Here is a 21,189-nt window from a genome sequence, read left to right as displayed (position 1 = left end):
ATGTTTTTACCAACTAGGGTATTAAAATCTCCTAACAAAAACCCATTCTACATGGGACCCTGTCTATTTGTTCTTGTAGCTATAATTAAAAGTTGTCAGAGTCAACACTATTTTGATCATTTAATTCTACTGGGGAATATTCTACTATGACTGATATCTTGCACTTTCTAGTCCTAAAATGAGTAACTAGCATTCTATTATGCATGCCTTCCCATTGTAAGCAAGACTTCACAACTTGCTTTGAACCCTACTCCCTGCCTATGCACCCCATCCTTTCTGCCTGAATAAATAAATTATGTCATCCAATTTCATGTTTCCTACCTCTTGGATATGAGTTTCTGACACTCCTAACAAGTCCAGCTCAAAGTATCTAAATTCGTCAGTTAAAATGTCAATACCATAGTTGTTTATCAACATTGGAATGTTAAAAAGTCACAATATCCATTTAATTGTCCCATTGTGAATGATAAAATAGATTAAAAATAGGATAAAGTTTTTTATTGAATGGAATGTTTTTTTTTCTCAACATTGGAATGTTAAAAAGTCACAATATCCATTTAATTGTCCCATTGTGAATGATAAAATAGATTAAAAATAGGATAAAGTTTTTTATTGAATGGAAGGGTTGTGTGTGAATATTAAATTAGAGCAAGATCAAGATTAGATAATAGTCTAGGAATTACAAGATAGTCTTCTAAAACTCAAGAAATAAACCCAAAATCTCTGTGTTTTCTTTGATCAAATTCGTCTTGGGCAAAGTGTTAATTTTCTTTGGCTAAATGTCTTTTTCATTTTACTGAATATCCATGTAGTGTATCCCTCTTTGGTCAAATTGTTGTCAAATGAATATCCAAATACATTTGTTAAATAATCTAGTATTTGGAACCTTTGTCTTCCAACAGAGAATTCGTAGTGCACCCTACCATCTTACAGGTGGCTACATATCATTTGCAATGCTTTTTATTTGTTTTCTAGGCTCCAATGGAGTGGGTGCATTTCAGAGAATTAGGAATCTTCTAAAGTTCAACCCCAATCTCGTCTTATTGAAGTTAGCCCTCTTTCTTCACTATGGTGGTAAGTGAACTTACTTTGTCTAAATTGTTTGTCAAAAAATAAAAACAAAAAATACAATTGTAACAAATTTTTCCTTTAAAAAATGCTGGATAAAATTCAAAATGTCTCTTGTAAGAAACACCACAAAAAAGAAAGAAAGATAAGGATAAAGGTCTCAAATGCTTTTAATTTTTTAATATCAAGAATTGAAAAAGTAAAGACTTTGTCTGAATAACCTATAGGGACAGCACTATTATGCATTACTTTCAAGTCCAATACAGCTCAAAGTCTAAAGTCTGTTGCCACATTTGTACTTTACTAATATTTATTACAAATATTTTCTTTTATATTTACAATATTAAAAAAAATTTTAATTACAGTGAAACAAAATCTTGAATTGCCAAGTTTCCAGGAATCAACATCATTGTATATCAAATGTTCAGTTTATTTTCAACTGTCATCTTGATTATTATAGTGATTTTATATTTATTTTTCGTCGATGTTTTGAAAAACAAAAGCATAGTGTTCAAGATAAATATAGTTTTGAATAAACGCAAATAACACAACGGGCTTTGGACTTTTATGGTTAGAGAACGGTGAAAATGGCAGGAGTTAAACTAGTGTTTGTAGTAATTTTGTTTGTTTTAAATTTGACTTGAATATTCAATTTAATTTTACTCGTTTAAAGATTTATTTATGCATCTATATTAGTACCTCTTACCTCTATGTTTGCTATGATCCTTTATTATTTTTTTCCCCTTTGTTTTGGATTTTATCTACTCTTTAATAGTAATTTCTGGTCGTTTTAACTAAGTTATTAGAGAAATTTATTTCTGCTGGTCTTAAGTTTAATATGGCTCTTTAGTTTTCTTTGAAAACTAAAACTTAATATGGCTCTTAGATTCCTACAGAAGTACATTTTAACGGACAAACATGAGGCCTCAGATAAATGTTGAAAGAGAAAGGGGGGGAGAGAAGGAATTAATTAAAATGTTTCTCTATACAACTAATATGTTACAATACCATATCTACCTACACAGAGGTGGAAAAGGCAAGGCAGGTCATCATCAGCCCCACCATGAAATTTCTTTGGGGTGGCAAATACTGCTAGGAACTGAATTTTCAGCAATTTTCAATGGTAATATTCTTCTTTTTCTATTTATATGAAGTACTTCAGTGTATTTAAAAAAATATGTAATGTATTTATTGATAAAAAATTCTATTGTAGAGGTTATGATGACTTGGGTTATGTAGAAGATCAAAAATCTCACAGAATTCCCATCCATGCAAACGATAATCCTCCTTTTCATCCAACTAAAATTCTTTAGTAGTAACATTAACAAGGACTTTTCACCAAAATTACTATTCATTGCCAATTTTTTAAGTATATTCAAATTTTATCAAAAATTGAAATTGAAAATTTTAACGTAGAACGGTACTAATCAACGTACAATTGTTGATTAACACATTTTAAAAGCAATTGACCAGGGATTTAAGGGACCGGTACCTCAAATTATATCTTGGTTAGGCCTGGGTATGATTTGGAAAACAATCAGAAATTAAATACAAAAAAAGAGCCTTTGAATTGAACAGATTTGAAACTTGTTCCATACTTTAGTTGAAAAACCTTTTCAATTTGTTTAATTACATTTCATGAAACTATAAAGTTTTATGAATACAATACTTTTGGTAATACTGTTTAGATTTTGATGGGTAATCAAACAGTTCGTGGTAATGAACTGTAACTTACTTACAGCGACCTGGCTCAATAGTAACCCTTACTCTAAAAAAAGGAATTTTGATACCAATCGATATATCAAAAGAATTGGTTGATTATGCTGATTCCCAATATGTTAGTTTCATTAAGTTTAGTCTTACCCATAAAAAGCTACAAGCATGAGAAAATTTGACTGATTTTCGGAAAAGAGAGGAAAGACCCCCTTGAAGTCATATAATTTTAATGAAAATCACACCATCAGATTCAGCGTATTAAAGAACCCTACTGTAGATGTTTCAAGCTCATGTCTGCAAAAATGTGGAATTTTATAATTTTTACCAGAATAAAAATCATGGATGCGTGTTCATTTGTTTTTTTTTTCAAGTGGTGATCTTATTGATCCAGTGGGCCTAGAAAGCCGGGATAGGGCTAATTTTAATGGAAATGAAAAGTTCTTGTGCCCTTTTTAAGTGACCAAAAAATTGGAGGGTAACTAGGCCCCCTCCCATGTTACTTTTCCAAAAACCATCCGATAAAAATTTTGAGATAGGTTTTTTCTTCAGCATAGTTGAAAGGCCCAATAACTATCTTTGGAGATAAAATGACACCCTACAGCCCCTGGGGAAAGGTTTTAAAGTTATAAAAATCGCCCTTTGTTTTATTGGTTATTAGGAAGTATCCATACATTTTCCGGGGTGGGGAGGACGAATTTTCTGCTGGGAGAATTTTGATTGGAGAGGATAGTTTCCAGGGGGTGAAATTTTCAGAGGAAATTTTACACTGGGTGAATTTGTCAGAATTTATATACGAAATTTCTTAATATGTCTTGCTTTCTCTTAACCGATTCAATTTTACGCGTGGAAATGTTAAGGGTAATGTTCCACGGTAAGTTTTTGCCAGGATTCAATTGTCCAGAGGATATTTCTATGGGGAGGAGGATTTTTCTGTGGAGGTGGAGCCAGGTATCCTGGCGTTATTTAAAAAACGGTCGGAAATTAAAAAAAAGTTTTTTCAACTGAAAGTAAGGAGCAACATTACAACTTAAAACGAACAGAAATTATTCGCTCATGTGAGGGGGGTTGCCCCCTTTCAACATCTTGCTCTTTGCGCTAAAGTTTAAATTCCGTCCCAATTCTTTAAAAACGATTCCTAGAATACAAGGGTCGTTTAATTAGAACAATAAGAAGCTTTTTTCAAACTGTCGAAAAACTGTAGCTTGAAGAGCGAGGTGTTGAGGAGGGGGAACCCCCCTCATATATGTAATAATTTTTGTTCGTTTTAAGTTTTAATGTTGCTCCTTATTTTCAGTTGAAGAAACATCTTTTATTTTCTCTATTTAATGAAGCTTAGAGACAAACAATTTTATAAAGGCAATGGAAAAGGTATGCCAATTAAAGTAAAAGTATTTAAAAATGAAAAAAGTAAGTAGCTACAAAAAATACACAAAACAATAGCCTACTTACAAACCTAAGATATAAACTCGCAGCATTAAGTTCTGTTGAACAATGCCGAACGGTTGGACGGATATGTTTTAACAATATCGACAGTCTTGAACTTGGTTATCAAACACCAAAATATTTAATGCTTTTATATTAGCTCATGGGTACTTATGCAATGCAAGCAAAAGTTGACGGCATATTCTTACCGAAATTGCCCCATATTAGGTTGTTTTCCTCGTGTTTTCTATAATTATACGAATTTTCTTGTGTTCTAATAACTGCACTAATTACTAATAAACAAATACATATTTAATATCACGATAAAAAGCCGATCCTTTGACTGAATGTTGTCTATAGTTAGGCTCTTATACTTTGGTCATTGACAAGGATCGTTAATTATTTACCATTCATTACTATGAAAAATTTGTTTTTTTTTTTTTTTTGCTCCAACCAAATCATAGGCTATAGAAAAAATTTTTGTGCAAAACTGGTTAGGGGTTACTCAGTCACAAATTAGAACTTATTTTTTCCTCATTATGGGTCAAAATCTATTGACAGGCAGCCAACAATGGGGCAACAAACATTCTTTCCATGGTTTTCCCCTATTCTGCTCTCTTTTCCTTTGGTTTCCTTATAATTACTTATAGTCTCAAATTTCCAGGGGGCCATGCCCCCCTTGCCGGCGCCCATGCCAGAAAGTGTGCCATATCGAAATTGCATAACTAGGTCATGACTCCTCTGTTTTACTATGGAAAAATTGATTCATAATGCCAGATTCCCCCTCACAAGTTCTCTTTCATATAAAGACGGGTGATAATTGTAACACTTTTCTTTGATCTTTTTGAGAAAAGTTTTTTTCTTTGAAGTTCAGCCACAGCTGAAAGGATTAGCAATACAACAAATATTTAGGAGCATATCTGCAGTCGAGAGAAATAATTGGGAGCTCCTGCTAGCAACAACCATGAAAGAGGTGCACACCCCTTCTACAATGTTTTCACCTCTCATTTCTTCTATTTTTTTCTTCAAATCTGATATTATTTTTTTTATTTTATTTAAACGCTAAAAACAAGTGCGAGCAGCACCCCTCCACTTTATTATTTTTAGGTGATTTTTATTTGAATTTCCCTGTAAAGACTTTTAATTTTTTAACTTTATTGGATATTTCGCCCTATGCGTGGAACATAACCTTAGAAATTGTGTTTTTTGGCAAAAGTACTTATTTCCTTTCTTCACCCGAAATTGAATGTCTTGGGCGAAAATCCCTTCAAACCCACATTTTTTCCATTTTGACGCCTGTAAGATTCGGTTTTACTCATTTGCCCACAGTGTATACAGTTCAATTTCAATAAATAAAATTATACATTCCCGTCAGTGTCGTATCCAGGATTTTTTTTTGGGGGGGGGGTTGACAAAAACCTTAAAAAAATGTATCAAATTTTTTTATATTGGTTTTTGTTATCTTTTTTACGAGTCAGACAAACATTTCGGGGAGGGGGGCTCAAGCCCCCTAACACCCCCCCCCCCGGATACGGCCTTGGTTCCCGTGATATTCCACAAACTCTCGTGTGACATCAAATATATTATGGTAGACTCTTCAAGATAGAGATTTTGAGTCTAAGCCATTACTAAAACTATCGAAAAGTATGTGTTGCTAAAAGTTTCGAAAATGCAAATAAAAGAAAATACAATATCCACTTCGTTGACCAGAGCCGTTCAGGGGGGGGATCCGGGGCGACTGCCTGGGTGTCGTGAATGGGGGTTGCCAGCTTTGATTAAATTTTTCACTTTGACTTGGTGTTTTTTGCTTATATTTGAGTCGGGAGGGGTGCTGTAGTTAATCTTGCCCCGGGCACCACCAACCCTAGGAACGGCTCTTTTATCGACCCATTCAGTTTCCTGACTGAATCCCTTGATGCCCTTTTTCAGACACAAAGAAGAGAAGATCCCAACATTTTTTAAATATTAAATCAAAAAGTCCCCTTAAATGACCAATATTCCCTGCTTACACATAAAGTAGTTTTCATTTATTCATAGTTGGACTAGTTTCAATTATTTGATGAAAAAATAATCTGACAGAGCAATATTTTTTACATTTATGTAATTCAAAAAGAAATTTATGAAGAAAAATTTGAATTTGCACACAACTTTTCAACAAGAAGTGATTGTCAAGGTTTATGAGACTATACTTACTGATAAACTTACTATACTTAATGACTAGACTTACTGATCTCGCATCTGATGTATTAACCCTTGCCACTGTCTTGATTAAGCTACTTAGCAAAATTTTGGAGTTGTACCAGTTAGGGCCAAATTGCTATCTAAGCATCCCACCTTTAGCATTTGTTATTATGCTTAAAATGATGGCCATAGGGTTTTTTTTACCACGAAGATTTTCATTGTACCCTTTTCAGGCTTCACATCATTTCTAATAGAAATGGTACCAAAGCACATATGGCCCTTTATGAAAGTACGTAAATGTAAAAATGAGTTTAAATAAGCCCTTAAATTACTGTCTATGATGTTCTAGTGCCCCACTAGTGATGGAAAAACAAACAATTAAAATATGAAACTAAAAAAGGATACACATCAGTGATTTACATACAAATGTGATTTTCCTTGTTGTTTAAGTCGGCTAGGGGGGGGGGGCTTTAATTTTGCTTTGTCGAGCTTTTTACAAATTGATTGGAATAATACCCTTTCTATTTCGGCCCGGCGCCATTTTCGAGGGGTTTTAGGCTCTTGTTGTTTTTGCTGTAGTATCTTATTATTAAAATAAATCAAAATACTGGCTACTGTTCCTGAAACAGCTGCGAATGGCAATTTTTTCCCACCATACGGTTTCTTCTAAAACGCTTAACGGATGTGAATCGAGGATGCAGCTACTGCTGCAACCATGATTAAACTATGGGTCTAGATACTGTACTGGATCTGATCACCTTGTTCTACTAATTGCTTCTTACTAGTTGCCAATTCACTAGTGCTTTGTACATCTATGCATTGATGATATCATACGTCGTTTTGCTTCTTTGATGCATTTAAACCTTACTGTGTGTGTTATTGATAGGATAAGATACTAATGATGTTAGCTATTTCTCTTTTTAGGAGTATCTGCTATATTTCCTTATTATACAGTTCACATGAAAAGCATTGGCCTGAGCATTGAAGAGATCAGTACAATTTCAACGTGTCTACCCTTTGTTTCTTTGATTTGTAGCCCCATCGCTGGTAACTATAATTTGTGATCTGTTTTTTGCAAGTAATTTGATGCAATTATTCTGAGATGCAATTATCCGAACTAGAGAGTAAAAAAGAACAGCTAAAAGGGCAACTATACTATAAGCTGAATTTTCCCTCACAAATGGGGAGTAGGGCAGAAGGGGATAGAGGTATACTGTTCCCAATTTCTTACCTGTGAGAAAGTTTCTTTCACAGAGGAATCATTTCAATCCCAGAGGCGGATCCAATATTTTTTATTTTTTTTTAGGGGGAGGGGGTGGGTTGGTGGGTGGGTTGGTGGGTGGAACATAGGTTGATCGATAAACTTGCGTTAGGAGCAAGTTTAATTAACGTAAACTTGCGTCAATTAAGTAAATTACACTACTTTAGACTACGTTAGGGGGGCGCGCCCCCTTGCCCCTCCCCTGGATCCGCCACTGTTCAATGCTTTTGCTCTTGGAAGAGTAACATTGATAAAATGAATATGGAAAATAGATGATAATGAACTGTTAAGTTAGAATAGAGTAAAAGTGAGCGTTTTAAGTTGAGAATTCAGAATTGGGTTGGATAAGCCAACAGAAGTAAAAGATCTGCATTTTCCTTTGGCAACAGAAAAGTCCTAATGACAAAAATGTTAAATAAAATCATTATCCAAATTTTTCCTGGAGTCATAAAATGAAAAATAAATTTGAAATATAAGTTAGACTCTATCTCATTCAGTTTATCTGAATCCACCCCAAATTATTTTACGGGGATGTGGTATCTAAAACTCTCTTGTCGGTAATTTGTTCAAGGGACAAAGCTTCGGTTAGCGACCTCTTCAGGAGAATTAGTTATCCAGGTCAGTGAAGAATTTGATTTGTGTCTCTTGTCAAAATTGAAAAGTTGACACTTTCAAATAAGCAGGTTTGTCTGTACGACTACATTACACCTTGACAGAAAAAAAAGTACAAGAGACGGAATTTTGATTGAACTGGTAATTTTATCAAATGAGGAAAATTTTATACGCAGGGAGAATCTTTCGAGGGGTGACCGTCTAGGGAGGGAATCATCAGGGGAGCGGGGGCATTAGCCAGAAACTGTAAATGTACAAACAACTAAAAAAGTTTAATTAACGTAAACTTGCGTTAATTAAGTAAATTACACTACTTTAGACTACGTTAGGGGGGCGCGATCCCTTGCCCCTCCCCTGGATCCGCCACTGTTCAATGCTTTTGCTCTTGGAAGAGTAACATTGATAAAATGAATATGGAAAATAGATGATAATGAACTGTTAAGTTAGAATAGAGTAAAAGTGAGCGTTTTAAGTTGAGAATTCAGAATTGGGTTGGATAAGCCAACAGAAGTAAAAGATCTGCATTTTCCTTTGGCAACAGAAAAGTCCTAATGACAAAAATGTTAAATAAAATCATTATCCAAATTTTTCCTGGAGTCATAAAATGAAAAATAAATTTGAAATATAAGTTAGACTCTATCTCATTCAGTTTATCTGAATCCACCCCAAATTCTTTTACGCGGATGTGGTAACTAAAACTCTCTTGTCGGTAATTTGTTCAAGGGACAAAGCTTCGGTTAGCGACATCTTCAGGAGAATTAGTTATCCAGGTCAGTCAAGAATTGGATTTGTGTCTCTTGTCAAAATTGAAAAGTTGACACTTTCAAACACTTTCAAATAAGCAGGTTTGTCTGTACGACTACATTACACCTTGACAGAAAAAAAAGTACAAGAGACGGAATTTTGATTGAACTGGTAATTTTATCAAATGAGGAAAATTTTATACGCAGGGAGAATCTTCCGAGGGGTAACCGTCTAGGAAGGGAATCATCCGGGGGGTGGGCATTAGCCAGAAACTGTAAATGTACAAACACCTAAAAAAAAATCATTGCAAGTCGAATTCAAAAGTGTTCTCTTTGGGATGTGGAGCGGGCAATTATCTGGATACTAGAAATACGTAAACAACTCGGAGATTGTCGTTGAAATCAAATTCAAAGCCGCGCCCTACCAGGGTCTTATCATGGCCTGAATAGACAAGTTTTAATGACATGGACCGCTAAGAAACGTATATAGGCACAATATAGGGTAATTGAATACATACATATAGATTAATTTAGCTAGAAACTAACCTAGCTAGCCTAACCTGAATATGTGAGGGTTTTATTTATCTGTCGACTCGCACAGGAATGAATCACGGATTGCCATATTACGTGGCACTCTTTCGTCCACAATTTCAGGTAACAAAGGTTCCATATAAAATTTATGGAGCTTGAGAAATATTTTCTACTGCTAGAAATTTTTGTCGCGGTTGATTTTTTCCTCATGCATATCTCCTTTGCCGAAGTAAACAAGGAAAAATCTTAGGCCCGAGACGCAGGACTTCAGCTGCATCTGAACTAAATAAAAATAATGATAGTTCCTCTTTAAATTGACGCTGTTTTTAATATCGAGGAAAATACCTTTATTTCTATTAAGTCTTCATTTTTCTTCTTTGGGTTGGGCCAGGACACTCTTTCTAAGTGTGGGATATGTTTGAAAAATATGTGGGATGGGGGGGAAGGTTGAAGTAGCCGGATACTATGAATATATAAACAACTAAATTAAAAAGAAATTTTTTGGTAGTATTGAAGTAAACCCTACCAGGGTCTTAACCTAACCTAAATAGAAAAAGCTCAATGATAAGGACCGCAAGAAACGTCGACACAATACACAGTAAAAATCTATAGTATAAATTCACGAATTTTTAGCGTTCTTTTTTTATACGTGCATTATATAAAAGCTTATGCTGGAATACATTTTCTTTGAAACAATGCGTGCGGTTTTATTCACCCCTCGACTTGCCTAGAAATGACTCACGGATTGCCATATTACGTGGTATCCATCCACTATTTCGAGTAATAACGCTTCCAAAAAATGTTATCTTTGAAAATTTCGTTGGGAATTAAATTTGAAAGTCAGTCTTTCTTAGGTTTGCCTTGGATACTCGTTCTAAGAAACTGAATTAAAAAAATAATAATAACTGAGAGTAATTAGCAACATTAAAACTGAAAATGAACAGAAATATTCCGAATATGAAAAGGTTGCCCCCCCCCCTCTTCAATACCTTGCCCTTTGTTTTAGAGTTTATCACATTTAAAACAGCTTCCTATTCTAATTAAACGGCCCTTGTGTTTCAGTCGCCGTTCCTAAAAAATTGCGACAACGGTCAAGGAGCAAGGTATTAAGAAGGGGGACAACCCCTTCATATACGGAAAAATTTCTATTCGCTTTGAGTTTTAATGTTGCTGCTTACTTTCTAATAAAAAAAACTTCTGATCGTTAATTTCAGATCGTTTTTCAAATAAGGCCGGTAAATCTGGCTCACCTTCCATGAAAAATTTTCCTCTCCCTCACGGAAAACTCCGTGGAAATTTACTCCCATGTAAAATGCACCCTTCCCCCATCTGTAAAATTCCCCTCCAGACAGTTCCATCCTCGCTGAAAATTCCGTAAAATTTCTTGTGGACGATTCAGCCAGAAAAATTCACCTTAGCATACTTTCGTTTGACAAATACTTTAATTTTTACTCGTTTTCTCGATCACTCCGGAAATCCCCCCTTCCCCGGAAATCTTTTCTCAGAAATCGAAACACGCTGAAAATACCCCGGATAATTCTCCATAGCATATCCACATGCAAAATTGAGTTGGCAAAGAGAAGGTCAGACAAATAAAAAGAATTTCGTATAGGAATTCTGTCAAATTCCCCCAGTGTAAAATTTCCCCTGGAATGTTCGTCCCCTGGAAATTTCTCTTCTCACGGGAAATTCTCCCTATGGAAACCCACCCCAAGCACAAAATCCTCCCCCGAAAAATGTCTATATACTTCCAGATAACAAATACTATACGTAAACAACTGGCAAATTTCTTAAATTACAGCCCTCTCCCCACGGACAGTGGTGGGTCATTTTATCTCTAAAGACATACTGTAGGATAATTATGAAATAAAAAGCAGTGAAATTTTATTGTCAGCAAACCATGTATTGACACGCAAAGTGACTTTTTTCGGCCTAGTTGTACACTTCCAATAAGGGTCTTTATCAAAAGAGTATAAAGTTTTATTGTGTCCATTGACGCGCTGTTTTGTTTTGGGCTTATTCTGGAAAAGGATCTTTCTTATGGGGAAAAATGCAAGATATATAATATGTTGAAACTTCTACAATAGCGTTCTCTGATCTGCTAAATCTGATGGTTTCATTCTCATTAAGATTCCTTGACTTTTAGGGGGTCTTCTTTCCTATTTCAAAAATCAGGCCAGCTTTCTCAGGCTCATGTCTGCTGTTGGGTAATACTAAACTTCATGAATTTTATGTATTTGGAATCAGTATAATATACTGATTATTTGATGTATCTATTGATATCAAAGTTCCGTTTACTAGAGTCTCTGTTACTATTGAGCCAAGTCGCTCCGTACTTACAGTTCGTAGCCACGATCTGTTTGATTATGTTTAATGAACATAAGGGATAGCGAAAACTAGAAAAACATAAACAAGTAAAATGAATTGTCATTAAAAATCAAACAAGTTCTAAGAAATTGAACTATGTTTGAAGAATATACGGGGTGGGGGATAACTAGCTAAAAACTAGAAGTAAATAAACAACTAAAATAAAAGGAAATTCAGATAACTTTAAAGAAAATTCGACATGGGTCTAACCTAAGAAGGAAAATTTGAATGCCAAAGACAGCCAAGAAACGTATATCTATACGTATATCGTATATCTATACTCAATACATAGTAATAACATACGGAAGCCGGTATATCCATCCCCTCCTTGATAATTCCCACCCATGTTCCCCCTGGATAATTTCACATGTTCCTTAGAAGGGAAATTGAAAGTTTTTTTAGTTAAAGTGTGTGTACCAATACTTTTAAATTGGTTGGTTGCTTCTCGCTTTTTCAGTTCTCTGCTTGAGAATTCAAATATTGAATTGTAAGTAAAACTCTGGAAAATTTTTTATTATTTAGTCAAAATTTTCCATGAAAAGTAGTTTTGATGAACAAGTTCTGTATAATAGTTTTACTAAAGAAATTTGGATAGAGACGGATATTATTGTTCATGTGGATGGAAGTTGCGAATGACTTGATATTCTACAAGGTTGCCACCCTTAGTGATTTAGCAATATTTCTAGTGATATTTTATATTTCCAAAGCCAAAAAATCACTAAATTTGCATATAAATCACTATATTATTGAGAAAATCACTAAATCAACCAGAAAATCACTAAAGTCTAATGTTTTTTTTTGTCACCGGGTGGCAACTCTGGTCTTGTACGGCCTCCAGAAAAAGTATTCTCCGATGTTTAAATACATTTTATGCGTTGGCTTAAATACATTTCAAAATTTTGTATAGTAAAAGAGGAAAATTACCATTAAAAATCGGTGAAAACAAGGCTCCTTGTAGTACTTATTACCAACCATGCTCCAAGAATTTCCTGGTAAGGCCTATGCCTAAGGTCCCTGCCTGGCCTTTTCCCTCTATGTGCTGGGAGAACCATGAAAACAATATTTATACAGGTCCAGTAATTATACCTTTGGAAATGCCCCCCCCCCTCCCCACAGCCCTCAGGACAAGGGCTGTAAGTTAGGCAATTCGTTCGTGGTTTTTATATAGTAAATGTTATTGAGAAAGGTATGCATGTGTGACCTTTACCTTCCAAAAAGACGAAGGGTATTCACGTGAGGCTTTCAGAGACTGTTGAGGGGAGTGTTGAACTAAATCAAAACATGTTATGTGTATACGGGTTGTCAAAAGGTTCTAACTCAGGAATGTCCCATTCCTGGAATGTCAGGAAAACCCATTTAGGCAATGAGTTTTCATCTGATGAGCCCTGATATGTGGTGATCACCTTGGGAATATAAAGTTTTTGTAGATTTAAGGTGCTATAGCTTGGTTTCGGAACATTGACGTATACTTATTGTTGTTGATTTTGCTCTATTTTGGACTTGATTTTCGGATTATCGGATTGGATATACTATTTTTTCCTAGGGAACTGGATGGATGAGTAGGGTCTAGACCTTGTTCAAGTGCTCATTTATTTCAGTACTAAAGTTTTTTTTTTTTTTTTTTTTTTTTTTTTTTTTTTTTTTTTTTTTTAGCGAAGTAATTACCATAATACATTAAATGATAAGGGAGATGATCAATTCATTGAAAATCTTAACTAAATAATCTTAATAATCTTAACTTAACTAAAGAGATTCCAATATTTGAATTCTCAAGCAGAAAACCGGAAAAGTGGGAAGCTACAAACCAATTTACAAGTATTGATACAGACAGTGAAATTTAATTATCTTTTCTCGGCCAAACTGTCAATCAAGGCGGGTGACAGCACAGGAATTTCCAGACTTGACTGGACTTTATTAACCAAAAACGCTATACACAAAATTACTACAAAGGAGACAGAGAGGTAACTAGTATGTCCCCACTTACTCTTGATAAATGGCTATGCTTATTTTCAACCAAAAGTTTCATGCTATGGAAAAAATTATCACTGCGTTGGATGTTTAAAAATCATATGCCCAAATTAAGGTGACAAATTCGTTGCAAATCAAGAATACCCAGAAATAAAAAAGATGTTTTAGTTTCAGATAATTTTTCTATCTTCCTAGGGTGTGTTAAAAACGGCCCAGGATTCTTATTGATTTATTTTGAACAATTTGGAGTCCTCGTAAATGCGAAGGGAAAGTCAACATCCATACGCTCGGGCAATATTGAAAATAACATTCAACTTATGAAAAATATGAAGTCCTCATGATCTGGTACGGAAACAGAAACTTCAATCGATGCAAACAACCGAGATTCCTGGACACTGTGGCCACGAATTTTCTAATATGTGCTTTAAATGATAAAGTTGAATCTATATAAATACTTAAATACCTGAATACTGAACGGCCAGATCAACCAATTGATAGATTCTTTGAACTGATTTTCAGTATTTTTCGAGCAGGTAGGCTAAAATATTTTTAGGGACTGACTTTTCCTGAACTTAAATTTGAATTCTGATCCGATTAATAGAAAAAACAAAATTCACACTTCTCGATGATGTAAGTCTCACCAAAAGTGAACATCCCTATGTCATGCCCAAATTGAAAGAAATTAAATGGTTTTACTAAGATATCTGGGAAATTCGGTTTCGGCTTTTAGTTTTATTTTGTTTATTCAAATCTATTATCTATGTTCTACAAGCTATATCAAGGCCGCCAATATAATTCTAAATAGTTCGGCCATACAAACTGAAAATGTTTATAATGGACAAGATAGGGGAATTCTTGTTAGTACCAATGGGCCTTAAAGCCATATGAGCCAAAGACGAGCGGAAATAAACTCAGATAATAAATGATACTTAATTCTGACAAAATTTACCATAGATAAATAAATGAAATTTAATGCACATGGAATTCAAATGAATAATCACACTCTGCATAAAAATAACAGATCCCACTAAACATAAATGGATGAATCCGAAAAAGAACTGAAATTAAAATGAACAATCAAGTCAACCATAAAATGAAAAGAGAACACTTATTCTAAAGAACCAAGAGAGGTCTACATCTGGAGAGTCAAGGGGCACAGGCTATATAATAGTTTTTATCTCCAAATTATTTAGGGGGAGGGATACTGCCCCCCCCCCCCTGTCCCCTCCCAAATGACGCCACTGTAAAGAACAAAGTGTCGTTTGTATCTTACTAAAACTAAAATATATTTTAAACATTTTCTCGTATTGAGCTGGTATCGTATTGAATCTGAAATTAAGCACGGTTTCCTCAGTATTAAAAGTTTATTTTGATGAAATTTTTCCTAAGGAACACGGCAAAGGCTCTTACACCTAAACCATTATTTTTTGATAATATATTATTAATTATTATTATCAGCAGTATGCACATAGTGCCTTTTGGCTAGTTCGACATCCCTCTCACCATGTCCTGTCTTCATTTTAATTTGTTTCAATTTAATACTCTTAAGTCAGTGGTTCTCAAGCTTATTTCGCCACTGTACTTCTTTTTACCCACAAAACATTTTAGGTACCCCTTCTCAGTTACCAATATTAAGTAAACTATAGCTAAAATATTAAACAAATCTTAAAGCCTTGACCTTTTAAAGTCAATTACGTATCATGTTGAAGTAAAAACAAAGATATATTTTTTAAAAACATTTTTAACTAAAAGTAAACACACACACAAAATTCAAAGAACAAACGGCGCTTATTTCCAAAGAGATTAGTGAGAAGGATGAGCTTTTTTCCTTTTGCACAGTTTATCAAGATTAAGTTCTAACTAAGTTAACTACAATGTTAAATCATCTTCAACATTTAATTCGTTTCTAGATTGACTTTTAACATGGGCTAACTTGAAAAACCCTTTTCACATAAATAATTGGTGGAAAACTCAACAAGAAATTTAACAGCAGTGCTTGACAGTTCTTTGTATTCCTTCCCAATATCGATACAGAAATCTAACAATGTAGTAGCAGCAGTCAAATATTTGTGGTTTTCAGAGATGGATCACCTGAGACTTCAATGAGTTGCTCCTTTTCAAAGGTACTCAGGTTAGTGTCCATAGCATTATCATTAAAGGGCTCACGTATCCAGTGTAACTGTTCAATGTATTCAAATGCTGGCTCGTTTTAGTCTTGATTCCAGTGAAATCAGATATGTTTTTCTCATTATCTTGCAAAAATATACGTAATCTTTCAAACTGCTCCCAGTTGCTATTTTCTATTTATCTTTCCCAGAGAGTGATTTTTTTTTAGCATTGCATCAGTTTTCTTTTCTACGTAAAAAAATATCAGAAACACTGCCCTGCATGGATAACTTCCAGATGTTGAGTTTTTCAAAAATATCACTTAAATAAGCCAACTTCAAAAGCCAATCAAAATCAGTAAGTACATAAGACCGATGGGATTTGTGCTTGATAAAAAAAAAATGTAATTCTTTGTGGAGTTCAAATACACAGGACACAACATTTCTCCGAGAAAGCCATCGTACCTCAGTATGCCGCAATAAGTTATCATGGAGGCTCCCCATTTCCTGGAATAAAATTTTAAAGTAACGAGATTTCTGAAACCTTGTGCTTATGAAGTTTACAATTTTAACACTCTGATCAAGGAGATCTTTAAGTTCATCAAGGAGGTACGCAACCACCAAAGCCTCTCGGTGAAGTACACAATGAGTGAACTTACACTCAGTTGAAACTTTTTTAACATGGCGTACAAGCTCCGTGATAAGGCCGATCATAGCCTTAGCACCATTCATACACACTGATACACAGTTTTTCCACTCTAACTGGTTTTCGGAAAAAAAGAATCTAACAACTTAAAAATATCTTCACCTTTTGTCGATGTTTTAAGTGTCTTACAAAATAATATATCTTCTAATATTCCATCTTTAAAAATGCCACGTACAAAAGCGATCAGTTGGACTAAGCCAGTGACATCAGTGGTTTCATCGAGTTGTATATCTAAGCATGGAGTACCTCGAATTGCGTCGACAAGTTGTTCTTTTGTGTCATACGCCGTATCACTAATTCTCCTTGAAACTGTACCATTTGATAATGGAATTGTTTTAATTCTTTTTGCTTCTTTCTCTCCAAAAATGCAAGAAACAATTTCTGCTGCAGCTGGGAGGATTTGATTTTCACCTATAGTATGGTTTTTACCAACCTTCCAATCAAATGACTATCTTTGTAAGAAGCTTTTACAGCCCTTTCATTTTGTTCTGCACCAGAAAACTGTTTTATTTTGTTTTTTCTACTTTTAACATCTTCCAAAAGACGTTCAAATTGCTGTAACTCCTGTTTTTTTACTAAATTCTCATGTTTGTTTTCAAAATGGCGTTTTGAATGAGAAGGTCTTATAGATTTGTTTGATAAAATTTCAGAACAAACAACGCATTGTGGATTAGGCTCATCTGTGCTTCCTGTCCAAGTAAAACCTAATTTTAAGTACAACTCGTCATATTTCTTTTTCTTTTCTTTTAGTTCATTTGCCAGTTTTCGTTTTTTTTTTTGCTTGGACTGCTCGTTAGTAACAAGACGTTCAGGACTACTTTCATTTCGTGAAATTGATGACCCAGACCTTTGATTCAGATCTTCATGAGACATTTTCTTCGGGAGCCATATATCCATTGTTAATTTTTAATATAAAAATCACTTACGTACCTGAATCAATACACTGACGTACTGTTTGAACAGGATTGAGTTTCCGCATAATAACACAACACAGCACAAAAATAACACAATACTGAGAGTGAGCTTGTAATAACAGGCAATACTACTGCAGTGTATTGACACGAGAGACTGGCCGACCTACACTGCTACTCTGATGACTAAGCCCTAGTGGCGCGCGCACGTCAACGTGTCTCTACTTAAGCCGCTTGAGAGTCAGAAAGGGACAATCCTGACAACTTTGCCAGTCCTATAGTTAAAGGGTTGTGTTGTTTTTTGTTTGCCGGCCGCGTACCCCCTAAAATTATTTGCGTGCCCCCAAGGAGTACTCGTACCACAGTTTGAGAACCACTGCTCTAAGCTATTCCTTAGAAATTGCTCATATACCCTTTTGGCAACCTAAATGCACATAAAGTGGTTTTTAATTAGTTCAACACCCCCCTAAACATTCCGTGGAATTTTCACCTTAATACCCTTAGCCTCAGTAGAAGTTGTAGTCGCAGTAGCAAAACATTAGTAGTAACAATAGTGGTAACATAGACATAGTGTGTTTTGGCTAGTTCAACGTCCCACATAGGTAACTCATAAGTATTGAAACCAACCCTAGTGTCGAGAAAAGCCACAATACCATCTAGCATTTTTCGTTTTTTTTTTTAATGAATAATCAGGCAAAATTTGTGTTTTTAGTGTAATTGTCAACATTAACATATTACGAAGTACTGGGTCTCCTAAACACCATGCGCTAAATGGCGGGACTGATTCTCTGCCCCCATCAGCACCAGATTGAACTCTAAAAGTTACCCACACTTTTTGAATTAATTGTAAACATTGTGTGGGAATATGTAGTTTTACAAGTTCTTGTTTTGCTGTTTCACATTCCCACTTGAAATGATGAATAAGGTTCTAAAAACTCCTTTGCTCGAGAAATCGCTTATCTTGTGGTCCTTTTTTTAGGTATGATATCCGACAAGCTTGGTCAATATCGCTACGTTCTAATTGGGACTCTCATTGCTGCTGTTATATCTCAAACTTGTATTTTACTTGCTGATGCAAGAATTCCTGATGGATTTGAAGCCTATAATGCTTCTGCTATTCTTTACTCTATCAACAATGAAACACAAATCCAAATAACGACTGATACGTGGAACACGTCATCACCATCATTAGCAATAAGGTTTGTAATACCTCCTAGCGAAACTCAACATTGTGTTCATGAAGAAACACTCATAACTTTTATACCCAAAGAGGAAGAGGGTCTTATCATTACGGGAGACGTAGATGTAGATTTAGACATAACGGAATGCTTGACTCCAGTGGAAATCCAGATTGTTGGGCTACGGCTTGAAGATGAAAGTCGAGATGCTGAATATCAGGCTAGTCATATGCGTGGCTTTTGGATTTATTTCTTAGTACGAGGAGTGTCTACAGCAATGCTTGCAAGCACTTTTTGCTCATTTGATGCCATAACATTAGCTATGGTGAAGGAGCATAATGGAGATTATGGGAAACAAAGATTCTTCTCTATGTTTGGACTGTCGACCGTCTCCCCCTTTGTTGGCATCCTTGCTGATTGGCTTGGCTCATTGAAAGGTAATTGTCACTTTAAGTACAAAAAATATATTGTGATAAATATATTGATTATCAGGAGAAAAAGTTTACAAAGTTTAGTGGCTATTTTGAAAGAAATTCGAAGGATAAAAATAACAGATACATTGCATAAATTGATACTAGATAAAAAATAAAACTTTATTTCTAATAAATATAACCCGCGTTATATTATTACTTTTGCTTGATAAATTACCTTTATAAAAAGTATGTCTTTGAACAAATTTTTATTTTTAATATGATATTGTAATTTGAAGACATGTTTCTTCTGTTTATTTTTTTTTTTGCTTTCTTTTTTAAATTGTATCTCCTTTTTCTCAATGTCTTTTGGGCGATTTACCGCTAGCCACGTATTGTACTCCCGGGTCAAGGTAGAGAATCAGGAGATCGGCACATGTGCTACGCGAACCATCGATTGCAAGCACCATAATTTTCACATTGTTCTCATCTCCTCTTTAAATAAAGGGATAACTCTAGTGTTGGATGTGCCATTTTTTAAACTTTCATCAATCAAGTTCAGAATTTGATGTGATGTCACAGGAAATATTGTCTTACATACTCTCACTGATCAGACCCCGTTGTACTATTTCGCATATTCTTTACCACGTCATTCAATTCTTTTTTAGCAACCGTTCGCAAATTCAGTGATGGCACGCTACTTTCAGGTAAAAATTGAGTAAAATAACCATCATTAGAATGGTGTTCAACCGACGAGCTAACCTGCCTCCTACACTAGAAAAAAGCTCACACATACATTCAGCTATTTGGTGAATATATTCATTATCAGCAAAATTAAAAACGGTATCAGGATTATTTGTGCTTATCACGTATTTTATAACATTCCAAGCCTTGCTAGGGTAAAGTCCTTGGGTACCTAAACACTGTGCCGGGTTAAGGGTTAAAACTGACTATTGATATATATTCTAGGATGACCCATGATTCAGCGACATTGATTGATAATATTTTCTTTTTTTATTCCTAAATTTGGGGTGCAAGGTATGGTTAAATGTCTGATTTGCCGCTAGTCATTTCATGAAATTTTAGATGGCTGTTGAACCTTCTTTTGAAAGATTCAACATAGAAGCCTTTAGAGATAACAGCGTCAGGAAGATCATTCCAAATCAAAGTTTAACGTTGAATAAAACTGTTCTTCGAAAACTCTGTTCTAGGCGTGCCAGCCTTAAAATAATTGGAACAAGCTCTCTACCATCATATCTGTCTTGTCAGTCGGACAATAGGGGGCACAATACAAGAAATCTCTAAAAAAGGAGGTGAATTTATGTACTTGTAGGAAATAGCCATCGACTCTACATCTAACTTCTTACTAACGCACTCGAGAGAGTCAATGGAGCCAAAGCACTTTTTACCCATCCTTGGCAATAGAGGTGGTGCCCCGGCATGGGTTGTACCTATGTTGGGTTTGGAGTGGAGCATTTACATGACAAAGTCCCACCATTCGATCTGTTTACTAAGATTAGAAGAAGCAGGGCCACCACGAGCAGGTTGTTCATCGCCACCCTTTAAATACTGGTTTTCTTAAATACTGGTCATAGTACAGTTAGTGTTCTTGCAAATGATGTTTCGGATCACTTTGGTATAATTGTGTCTTCACCTTCTCATATGAATAAATCAGGGATTAGAGCGATCTGAGGTGTTGAAAAGGGGTTTGATCCTTATTGAAGTTAAAAAAAAGAGCTTTGAGATTATAGTTTTAATTTTTTAAATGGTGATAATATGAGGTGATTGTTGTGAATGTGAAAGTTGTGGTAGTTGCTTGTTGTTAGGCTAAGAAGAAGAAAAAATATTACGAAACGTCAATGAAGCCCTGGGTTACGAAGAGTATTCAGTTTCGTTTGTGTAAAAAGTCAGTGTTAAGTAATAATATTAGTCATATTAATTCATATAAAGCATATAGTCAGAAGTTGAATAGTTTATTCCGTAAAGCTAAGGCTCGGAATTTAAGGGTTG

The 21,189-nt window shown here is 35.0% G+C and overlaps 1 protein-coding gene across 1 annotated transcript in view; it reads left to right on the top strand.

Moving 5' to 3' along the window:
• Positions 1-21,189, top strand: part of LOC148954142 (major facilitator superfamily domain-containing protein 6-like) — a 41,945-nt gene that overhangs the window by 4,633 nt on the left and 16,123 nt on the right. The window contains exons 2-4 of the mRNA XM_089086937.1: positions 976-1,074; positions 7,312-7,434; positions 18,571-19,206. Coding sequence (XP_088943063.1) covers positions 976-1,074; positions 7,312-7,434; positions 18,571-19,206 — 858 coding nt within the window. The remainder of the gene's footprint in view (positions 1-975; positions 1,075-7,311; positions 7,435-18,570; positions 19,207-21,189) is intronic.

This window comes from Artemia sp. Qi Xiang Cuo, chromosome 3 (genome assembly GCF_049724085.1).
Source record: "Artemia sp. Qi Xiang Cuo chromosome 3, ASM4972408v1, whole genome shotgun sequence".
In the NCBI taxonomy this organism is placed as follows: Eukaryota; Metazoa; Arthropoda; class Branchiopoda; order Anostraca; family Artemiidae; genus Artemia; species Artemia sp. Qi Xiang Cuo.
The sequence above is the reverse complement of the archived record's forward strand: the minus strand, read 5'-3'. Positions and strand labels throughout refer to the sequence as shown.